The sequence below is a fragment of the Rosa rugosa genome, chromosome 3 (genome assembly GCF_958449725.1).
Source record: "Rosa rugosa chromosome 3, drRosRugo1.1, whole genome shotgun sequence".
NCBI lineage: Eukaryota > Viridiplantae > Streptophyta > Magnoliopsida > Rosales > Rosaceae > Rosa > Rosa rugosa.
This window is the reverse complement of record NC_084822.1, coordinates 16,010,830-16,022,457: the sequence shown is the minus strand read 5'-3', so window position 1 is coordinate 16,022,457 and position 11,628 is coordinate 16,010,830. Positions and strand designations below refer to the sequence as shown.

The 11,628-nt window shown below is 39.5% G+C and overlaps 1 protein-coding gene across 2 annotated transcripts; it reads right to left on the bottom strand.

Annotated features, from left to right (window-relative positions):
* Window positions 1-5,885: 5,885 nt before the first annotated feature.
* LOC133739839 (probable gamma-secretase subunit PEN-2) lies at window positions 5,886-11,028 on the bottom strand. 2 transcript variants are annotated; one of them, XM_062167645.1, is made up of 2 exons: window positions 10,509-11,028; window positions 5,886-6,392 (listed from the first exon to the last, which is right to left on the bottom strand). In XM_062167645.1, exon 1 carries the CDS (start codon window positions 10,917-10,919, stop codon window positions 10,518-10,520), a length of 402 nt encoding a protein of 133 aa, XP_062023629.1. In that variant the 5' UTR covers window positions 10,920-11,028; the 3' UTR covers window positions 5,886-6,392; window positions 10,509-10,517. The 2 variants fall into 2 exon arrangements, with proteins under 2 accessions (XP_062023629.1, XP_062023628.1); XM_062167644.1 differs by having other exon boundaries at window positions 5,886-6,288; window positions 10,509-11,027.
* Between the last annotated feature and the right edge of the window lie 600 nt (window positions 11,029-11,628).

The following is an 11,628-nucleotide window of genomic DNA, read 5'->3' as shown; positions in this document are numbered from 1 at the left end:
TTATCATCCAAAGAATTAGGGGAACTATAATGATTTACTTTTGTTCTTACGTGGCAAAGCATTGCCACGTCATGGCATTAATCAGCTACAAGGATTTAGACTATCATCCTTAATCAGGGTTTGTAGAGGGTCAACTTTGATCTCTTCTGGACTGCCTAATCAAACAGGCTTTCATCATGCCAAATATCAACTAAAAAGTCTACCATCTCAGTTAAAGGGATTGGCTCAGGGAAACACTCATTGGTTGAAAGTAGATCCTCATACGCTGTTGACCAGCTTATAATTGGAACAATTAAGATAAATGCATTGTAGCAAGACTCGAAGAATGTCAGTCAACCCCTTTTAACTGCTACCTGGTTTGTAAACAAGTTACTGACTTTTACTACTTGTTGCCTTTTGAAAACATGACTTTCAAAGTGACTATATCAAAATTATAGTGAATGGAAACTCTAGAAAATTGTTTCTTTAATACCCACAACTATATGAGAAAACTGCAGCCCAATAGTTGATAGAAAATACACATCTTAGATAACACAATCAAATGCAAGTCTTAATTAACAACTTAAGCATCCTACCTTCATTTAAAAGGTTTATAGCAGAAAGCAGTCCGATTAAAATGAAAAGGGTCTTCATCAAATCTCTGGTCAGTACAGAGTGTAGAGTCCACAACCATAACATGCAATGTTCTTCTGCCATAAAAACTTGACAATATCAGATCGATCACCCATAAAAAAAGCTGAACTCTTTATTCAAAACTCAAACTCAACCCAAAAAAATTCAAATCAAGTTCTACCTCAAACTAGTCATTGTATCGATGTCTAGGAGAAAGATATCCATCTATTTACTAAACATGAAGATTATCCAGGAGGATTGGCCACTAGTGCTCAAATTTGAAAGAAATCCCAATCAGTTTCATATCAAAATTAAACTCCCATATACAACCAACTGTTCCCCTAGAATTAACGAGAGACAAATGGAAAGAACAATGGAATTTACCTTAAGAAATTGATCTGTTGTGTCTGGGTAAAGGAGGAGCTATTGTTACAGTTTATTTGGTGAAGGAAAGGAGGAGCTCGTCTGCCTCGGTGGTAGATTCCGGTGTGTGGAACTCATCAACGTCAGTGGAGGAGCTCGTCGGTGTCGGCGGTAGGTACCAGTTCGAGGAGCTGCAAAGCTTGGGCGAGAGAGAGAGAGAGAGAGAGAGAGAGGTGATGTTTGGGGAAAAGAGTGAAAAAGAATTAGGGCTGTTTTGTTAGTAGGCAATTTGGTCAAAAAAAACAAAAGGAAAAACAGAGGGAAAAATATTTGGGTTAGCGCCAAGACGTTTATGTATTGCCACGGCTTCTTTCCGTCGTTTTTTTTTTTTTTTTTTTGGTAAAGTACATATACAAATACATTTTGCGACGGCAAGAGCAAAAGGCGTCGCAATTGAGTACAAAACTACTACGGCAAAGATTTTCCGTCGCAAATGATAAGACTTAATCGCGACGGAACATTTTCCGTAGCAATAGGGTATCAATTGCGACGGCAACTGTTGCCGAAGTAAAAAGGCGAAGCAATTGCAATTTTTTTTAGTAGTGATTAGACATGAAATGCCACCCTTGTTTAGCAAGCATGGCAAGGTTATGTGCATGTAAGCTCTTGAAACCCATACCACCCTCCTGTTTAGATAAGCACATTCGCTCCCAAGAGCGCCAATGAATCTTCTTTTGATCATCCGTACTGCCCCAAAAAAATTGTGCACATAATTTCTGAAGATCGTCACAAAGAGATTTTGGAAGCAAGTAGCAATTTATCACATACTGAGGCACTGATTGAGCCACGCCTTGATCAATGTTTCCTTCCCTCCAATACTAAGGGTTTTTGCCCTCCAACTGACAAGCTTCTTTATTAGCCTTTCTTTTAAATAAGCAAAGACAGCCACCTTTGATCTCCCTACGTGAAGTGGTAAGCCAAGGTACTGACCATGATCAGAAACTCTTGGAACACCCAGGATACTAGCCAAAAAGAGTTGGGAATCCAAACCAACATTAGAACTGAACACAACACTACTCTTTTGAAGGTTTATTTGCTGACCAGAAGCTCGTCCATAGATATCCAGAATAGCCTTGACACTCAAGCACTCATGCTCTGAAGCTTCACCAAACATAAGGCTATCGTCAGCAAATAACAGATGATGAATAACGGGAGCTGAAGGATTCATCAACAAACCCTTGAGGGAGCCTTGAGCAACTGAAGCAGTGATAAAAGATGAAAATCCTTCTGCGCATAGTATAAACAAATAGGGGGATAAAGGGTCTCCTTGTCGGATTCCCCTAGTTGGAGTAATGAAACCAGTAGGTTCACCATTAATAATGAGAAAGTAACTCACAGATTTCAGTGAAGACAAAACGACCTCCACCCATTTAGAACAGAAACCCAGCCTTACCAAAATAGCTTCTAGAAAAGTCCATTCAAGTCGATCATAAGCCTTGCTTATGTCTAGCTTAAGGGAGAAGAAACCCTCAGCTTGAGTATGGAGCTTCTTCATAAAGTGAGTAATCTCTGTAGGCACCAAAGAGTTATCAGAAATAAGTCTTCCTGGCACAAACGCACTTTGTAATGGGGAGATAATCTGAGGTAATATCACTTTCAGTCTGTTAGCTAACACTTTTGATTCAATCTTATACACCACATTGCATAGGGCAATAGGGCAGAGATCAGAAGCTGTCTTTGGATCCTTCACTTTGGGAATGAGAACTAAATGAGTAAAGTTAGACTCATGTGGTAATTGACCGGTTTCAAGCACAGTTCTCACAGCCAGACAAACATCAACATGTACAATAGACCAATATTTCTGAAAAAAATGAGGTGACATACCATCAGGGCCCGGGGCCTTAGAAGGATGCATTTGAAAGAGAGCGACTTTAATTTCATCATCCATATAAGGAGCAACTAAAGCTGCGTTCATCTGTGAAGTAACTCGAGGTTGAACAGCTTCCAAAATCAGATTAGAAGCAAGAGGATCATAGCCCTCCGATTTGAAGATGTGCTCATAGTGAGTAGTAAGAACAGCAGCTATATCAGAAGGAGAAGTGTGCCAATTACCTGCAGAATTAGAGAGTCCCTTGATAGAGTTTCTGCATTTACGGTTGGAAGCCTTCCTATGAAAAAAAAGTTGTATTCCTATCACCTTCTTTTAACCATTGCACCCTAGAGCGCTGCCTCCAGTATGTCTCATTTAAAGACAATAGCTCATTGAGCCGAAATTGTAATGCTTTCTGCTGCTCAAACTGCTCTGGATCATAAGGCTTACTCATAAGCTGCTCAAGTTTATTTTGGACCACTCTCATCTCTGTATGCCTCTGTTGAAAGACTCCCACATGCCATTTCATTAACAACTTTCCTGTATTTCGAATTTTCCTCCCAACTTGTAACATTGGATCACCAGTAGAAGGCATCATCCAACCTTGTTGTATTAAATTTGGGCAATCTTTATGCTGAGACCACATCTCCTCAAACCGGAAATGTTTTGGGGCTCGATGATTAAGAACTGTTGTTGAGTTAACCTCTACAAGGAGAGGGTTGTGGTCAGACCGGCTAAGGGGAAGGGTAACAACCCGAGAATGTGGAAACTTATCTCTCCATTCCACCGTGTGACAAGCACGATCTAGTCTTTCTTTTGTAAATCTGTTAGCCCAAGTAAATCTAGAGCCTACAAACTTCATATCAATAAGAGCACAATCAACAAGAGCCTGTCTGAATCGTGCCATAGGTACATATGCTCTCCGAGCACCACCAGACTTGTCAGCATTGCTGAGAATTTCATTAAAATCTCCTGCAACCAACCAAGGAAGAGTAGATTGAGAAGCTAAAGTGCATAGGAGATCCCAGGTTCTAACACGATCTGCATTGGATGCGAAACCGTAGATACCGGTGAAACGAAATTCATCTGGGGAGCCCTTTTCACCAATTTCCACATCTATATGGTTGTTGAAATAATTCCGAATTCGCACCGAAATTCCCTGACGCCAGAGAAAAGCCAGTCCCCGAGAGTCCCGCGAACAAGGCTGGCATTCACAACCCTCAAAAGTCAAAACCCAAACGCAATCTGACTGTGTTCACCAAACTCGGAGTAGCTAGTGTTTCTGATAAAAATATAAAATTGGGGTTTCTTTGTCGAACAATATTCACCAAAGCATCTTGTGTTTCCAAGTTATTGAGGCCCTGACCAATATCTTGGATTCAAACATGGCCAATTGAAGGAAATCTGGGAAGAAAGCAAGAGAAGCAATCTACCAAGACAGAAGCTGTAACCTGTCGAGCAAAGCCGTGCAGACAGCGATATGGAGAAAACCAGCCGGAGACGTCACCGACAGACTGCTTTGCCGACAAACACCGGTTCGAAAACGTCGTCGACAAGCAGCGAGATGGCGGCAGACGCGCGGTGAAGCAACGCCCAACTAGGATCCTCCCTCGTTTGGAGGACGGGATGAATGGACAGCCAGCGCTGGAGGCAGCCGGAGTCGTGGTTGATCAAGAAATCCTTGATCTTCGGTCGGGGCGGCGGAGGCTGAGAAATCTGATCATCGACTTATTTTGAAAAAACTTCTTCATTCGCCATAAATTTAACTAATGACCAAAGCCTTGGGTTATATAATATATATATATACATAAATATGAGTTTCTTGCCGAAGGTCACTACTCACTGCTGTTAATCTAATAGACTTCTCCGTTTTGGTATATATATATTGCAAATGAGTGTAGTTGCACTCATGCTGGTTTTCAGGGGTTACTAACTATGCAACATCCACATTTCACTCAATTTTGGAGACAACAGTACAGACAAGGGACTCATTACAGAGCAAAGAAAGAATACGAATATGAAAATATATAGTTCATTCCGGTAATGTCCTCTTAGCCTCAGCATCTGGAATTAGACCAGTATTCGTTCACGATATCATTCCACTGTTTACAGATTACAAACGTACAATCCATGTAGATCAAAATATCAAATACAGAACACTTAAGGTCTTGAGTGAAATAATACTGTCCTATGAAGTGAAGTGCTGAGTGGAAAAGTAAGGCATTGTCCATCTATTAAGCAATTGAAGTAAGGGATTGTCCATCTATTAATCAATATGCCCGTCCTTTTGTAATCAATATGCTTAGTATAATGAGCAATTATGTAGGTTCATTCAGTTTCAAATAGAGGCGTGTGATTAGTGTTGGTTTGATAAATCAAGGGCTTCGAGAAGCTTGAGCTTTTTGGCCCGTGGCTTCTCCTCCTTTGGCTTGTTCCTAGTTCTTACTGCCAAATGGTCATCCCACTCAGTTGAAACTTGGACTGCTTGCCTCAGCTACATAGGTCCGGAACTTGGGGACCCAAACCTCTCAGTTTAGGGTTTAGATGCCTTACCTCTAAACCCTCCACCCAATCCAGAATGGATCAGAATGTGACCCGCATCAGTAAGGCCATTGAGAGCTAACACGACCAACAAAGACTAGTCATAGTACCAAGGACCTCCATTCACAGTCTAGTCCCATTCCTTCAATATTCCAAAACAGATGACAAAGTACAGATGACAAAGTGCCCAAAAAAGCTTTGGGATCGATCTTCTTCCTCACCCAAAGCAAACGACCCACAACCTAATGATGTTAGAACAACGCAGCGCTCCCTAAACCCTTCTCAGACATGGCAAGCAACGCCATTAACCGGGTGGAGATCTCGCCAACCATCTCAAAACAATGACAACAGTGCTGAGTAAAAGATGAAACCCTGGACGAGCTCTCCTGTTTTCTCCTATGGTCGCACACAATAGTTATCATTGTTTAACTTGAAATTACTTGGATCTTTAAGGGCAACACTTATTCTTGTCACAAAAGCAACATAAAGAGAAGAGCAATGACCATACAATAGTGAACACTTGGATTCTGACTATCAATTGAAGTCACATGATCCAATAATATACATAACATGATGGTATGTTTTAAAGATCAATGCCACATTTTCTTCACAAACAAAACTACACAATCAAACCAACAAACTGAATTCATACACTTGATTGTAGAAGGAAAGCACATTTACATTCAGCGATCCAACCAGTTTCAGCTTTATTTCTAAAACTCTGCTAATCTTGTAATTTATGGAATACTTTTACATCTGAGTCTGAATTGAACCTGCTGATAATTGACTGGCAGGCCAAATCAATATCCTGTAGGACCTAATATTTGCTTTTCGGATGAATGAATTGTTTTTTCTCACCTTTAATGAGGTCCTTTGCACTCGAATCGCTTTTGCCATGCGACCTGCAGTAAATCATCAACTGTGTTAAAGCTTTGGAGCTTGTACTATTGAGACAGTATAGCTGGGCAAACACTCTGAACTTTCTTTACAACTAAATTCCAAAAGCCTGCAAGGCAAATAAGTTACATAGCAATCAGAGCAATGTAACTGCATTTCATAGTGGAGCGAAAATAAGAAGTTAGAACAGGCTCAACATTGTCTTCATTTTACATATATTCTAAGGGAAGAACACCTCAGATTCCTGTAGCATCCCGCCTAAAATTACACCACAGGAGAAGTTCTCTGATGATTTAGTTAAATCCATGGCCATTCTTTTTTATCTAATCAAATGAATATATTAAACAAAAGAGGGCAAATCCCCAGTACAAAGAAAACTGGGGTCAAAAAACGCAACTAAGGGAAAGAGAAACTCTGGACAGCAATAGGCACAAATGTATACATGGAACCAAAAGAAATAGCAAACTCAGTCAATTGCAGCATTCCATTAATCGATGTAACAAGAAACAAAGTCTATTGCGAACTGCATTCAGAATCAACTGCAGAGTGATAGAAGGTAAGCAAGAGGTGCTTTTACAAATTCTATTGTTTCATTCCATATAAAGTTGACTGCACAACTGATTATAGACAACACATGGCAGAGATTTTGAAAGAAAAAGTTTTTCCTTTCATTTGACTCAAAAGCCATCAGTCTGCTCCCATGAGCAAGCAGTTTCAAGGAGGCTATCTACAATCATGGTGAAGAACAGATCTAACAAGAAAAAGTGATTCGAAAAGCAAGGATTTCTAGATGAAGAGAGCTACAATCAACTTCAATTAGCCATAATTTTATTAAAAATAAATAAATTAATTAATTAATTAAAAAAAAAAACTTGCTCATATAAACTAGGCCATCCTGTGGACAAGCGTAAAGTACCCCACCGCTCATCAATACCCTATTGCAGAGATTTATAAAAGAGAAGAACTTGTTCCACAACCTATTTTGGGCATATATTCATACAGGAACACATTCACTTCCCTACTTTCCGCCAAACCTTGCAGTATAGAACGAGAAATTTTCAATTGGTGGGCTTTCATCAAGTTTGTATATGTATAGAAAAAACCAAAAACAAAATAAATGAATATTCATTGATTTATCATGTGTACTACAACTTTGACAATGTTAGAATCTCATGCGTCTTGTAATCTTATTACATTTATCGTTTATAGCCACTACTTCAACTTTCAACCTAAGTTGCAGCACAGAAGGAGAATTTTAGAGGGTTTTCTAAAAAGTTGTATATGCATAGAACAAACCAAAGCTAAAATATGGTTCTCTGACTTAGGAACATGAAGTCGATCCAGACTTTCAAAAAAGTTCGATAAACGACTCTTCATCCACCTAGCATTGTATTACAAAGTTGACAGAGTTAGAATCTACTGTGTGCTTTTGGAACTTATATAGTGGGCATATTTTTCTAAATTTCAAAGAAACTGCAAAAATATCATCAAAACTAGCTAATCTCCACGTATGACCCTATTAATGTAACAGAAAGCATAAACATAATTGAGTCACTTGTGCACAGATAATCTCTAAAAAAACAGGTTCAGTTAGTGTAGTGATTGAACTGGTGTATACATCAGCTGATAAGTGTCTATGCAATTACAAGGGTAATGAAATCCTTTCCTTTTGCTAAACAAAGGCAACAAATTGCAAATGAGTATAGTCGGGTTACACTCATGCTAGTTTTCAGGGGCGCAACAATGAACATCAAAGGAACACAGAAAAGAATAGCAAAAATGAAAAATACAGCAATTAACATACTCATTCCAGTCACACAAATACTAATTGGCCACCTCAATTCATATTCATATTCTGATTTTGATTCGCCTCAGGATTATCATGGAATGTTCCCTCAGCCTCGACAGCTGGAAACGTCCTACTCAGGGCATTAATCCCATTGACCTTTTACAAAGTTTTGTGATACAGCAATATACATAACAACATGAATTGCTTCAATTATCAAATATCGAACACTATTAACTCATAAGTTTCCTTCAATTATCAAATATAGAACACGATTTAACTCATAAGTTTCAGCTATTTAACTCATAAGTGTCAGCTCAGTTACAAGTGTGATGAATTGTTTCCAATTTGGAAACATAAAGGAAATAAGTTGTGAAGATTATAGTTGCACTTGTGCTAGTTTCAGGGTTTACTAAGCAACATCCACAGTTTCACAACCCATTTCAATGACACTAATCCACATCAAAGGAAGTATTATAGAAGTCGAAAAGAACAGAAATGAGTATATATTAAGAGAAATACTCTTAACACTAGATTTCACATCCGTAATCTTACTAGCTTAACAATATCCAACAATTTACATAACATGATCAATGTGACATATGACACATAATACCGTTTTGTTCAAACACAGATATTGAAGTGACAACCAAGTTAGGGTATAAGGGATCCCTTACAGTACCTTTAGCTCCAAGCAGTCGAGCCTATTCAGTAAGCAAGATTATACATGAGTAGCTCATCCAGACAAGCCAAATAGACACTCTCCTCCAATCCCAAACATAAGGGCCCAAGACGAGAGCAAAGCAGTGAACACAGTGAAAACAACACGGATCTCACAACATAGCGGTGGATGCAAGGAAAAGAGCAGGAGTGGAGGAGAGCAGGCCTGAAGTAGATGCAGTTGAAACCGAACTGGTAGAACCAATAGCGTAGCTGACTGATCGTTCCTTCGACAGCCCCAGTGGACCGTCTATGGTGGGACAAACCGGTGTTGAAGATGATGGAAGCAGAATTTTTGCACTAGGGTTAGGGTTTGGGATGTTGGAGTTACTCGGTGAGGCTTCCATCTTACCGCAAAGCTTGATGGAGAGTTGGAAAGGATAGAGAAAGAAACGGAAGAAAGATGCACCACATTTTTGTTTTTGAATACTGTAGTTCAGGCATTTCACACCTAGAGAATTACAATTCTCAATTTTCGATGTGAGATCCTGTAGGACCTGTACACAGTTTTATTAAGCTGGTCATGAAGCTACTAACTTACTAAAGTTAATGAATCTATTAAACTATGTTAGCCAGGATTAGAACTAGTGGTCTAGTGCATTGATAATCTCCACTCCTATGTGTAATCCAACTGCTCAACCATCTCATTTTTCTTGGTGAACCTCGATGGAGCAAGGGATATATTAATGGAAACAGATAAGAATGGGGAGAGAGAGAGAGAGAGAGAGAGAGAGAGAGGCATGTCCATATTTTTCCCCAAAAGAAATCAAAACATGAAGCTACCCATTTTTTCACATGGTCATATGAGCATAGCATCCTGTTGATGAGCATAAAGTACCCTAAACATAGCCCTCATCAGTACCCCATAGTAGAGTGATAATAATAGGAAGAGCTTCTTCATCATCCACTTGACTGGGCAAAAATTCATAATAGGAGAACACATTGACTCCTCTAACTTTCAGCCTAAACTTGCAGCACAGAAGAAGATATTTTCATTGGTGGGCTTTCATAACGTCTTTATACGTATAGAACAAACCAAAAACAAAATAGACAAATCTTCATTGGCCTACTATGGTGTGTTTCAAAGTTGATAAAGTTGTAAATCTCCTCTGTGTATATATTAGATAAAACTTCCATAGCACCTCCTCTAAACTTTCAGCCTATACTTGCAGCAGAGAAGAATAAATTTTAAATTGGTGGGATCTGAAAAAGTTAGTATATGTATAGAACAGAACAAGACTAAATTAAACGAAACTTCATCTACCTATCGCGGTGTATTTCAAAGTTTACAAAGTTAGAATCTCCTGTGTGTTTATGTTAGATAGAACTTTCTCCTAAAATTTCGAAGAAACTGCTAAAAATTCATCAAGCCGAAGTTAACCTCCACCTATGGCCCTATCATGTACACAGAAAGTATAAACAACCTCGAGGACTCGTGCACAGATAATCTCCAAAGAAACAGGTTCAGTTAGTGTAATGATGGAGCTGGTGTACGTATCATCAGCTGCATTCACGCTAGTTTTCCAGGGCTTACAAAGAAACACTATCAATTTCAATTACAACAATCCACACCAAAGGGATCACATAATATGAAAGTATAATCTCAAACACTTGAATTCGAATCCGTATTCCGACTAGCATAACATGATCCAACAATATACATAACAAGATCAAACCAAATTACATGATCAAAGTGGTGAGGGTAGAAGGAAGGCATACATTAGCGGTTTAGCTCCAACCAGTGAGTCCAATTCTGTCAGCAAGGTTATACATGAGCAGTTCATCCCAGACATGCCCGAACAGACGCTCTCCTCCGATCCCAAAGGTGAGGGCCCAGGACGAGAGCAGAGCAGTGAACACGGCGAATCCAACGGCGGATCTCAGAACGTAGTGGTGGATGCGAGGGAAAGAGCGGGAGTGGCGGAGAGCGGGCCAGAAGTAGAAGCAGTTCACGGCCCAAAGCAACGGAAGCAGAGCGAACCCGAACTTGTAGAACCGACGGGCGTAGCTGACCGATTCTTCCTCCGACAAGCCCAGTGGACCGTCGATGGTGGGCCAAAGAGGGGGTGGAGACGACGGGAGGAGAATCCTTGGGCTAGGGTTAGGGTTTTGGATATCGGTGGCTTCCATCTTGGAACGAAACCCCAAACGACGACGGGCAGAGCGTCAGAAATCAGAGCAAGAGCTGCAAATATGATATAATGAATTTGTAGTTGTATTCTCTCCCTTTTTATTTTTTTTGGCAATTTTGTATGTATAGACAAATGACGCATTAAATTTAGAGGGGTGGTTTTAGTTAGACCTCTCCATTTACTATTTGGACCTCCTCTTCAATATTTCTCCCTTAATCTTTCAGTTTTGTCCTTTTTTTTAATTTTATTCTTGTCGACCTCCACACCACTTCTTTGGGTTCTGGCTATATCATGCGATTACATCTGCTGCCTTAGCTACATCCTTGTAGCTTATTGTTTAATCGTTTGGAGGAAGGACATATATTCCAAGAATCCAAGTTTACATATTTAATTCATGCTTTGGGTATGAACTAGTTCAAAGGGAGTATGATTTTTTTTCGAAACTCAATTGCAATGGATTAATGACTAATTGTCTAAATGAAGGGAATTCCTTGAATTTGAATGGTGGCAGAGATAAAGAGAAAAATTTGGACTAGATCACAGACCTCAATAACAAGCTTGGTTCTTAGGGCTGAAACTTTCAAGAACGGTGCAAACGCAGGGGAAGAGTTATCAGTCACATATATATCAAATTACTAATCAATAATTAAATTCTAACAATTGGGTCTTGATTATGAATATATAACAATAGACATACCAATAATTTG

What these genes read in the sequence shown, in the direction of transcription:
- LOC133739839 (XM_062167645.1), bottom strand. Translation starts at nt 10,919, where the DNA reads ATGGAAGCCACCGATATCCAAAACCCTAACCCTAGCCCAAGGATTCTC.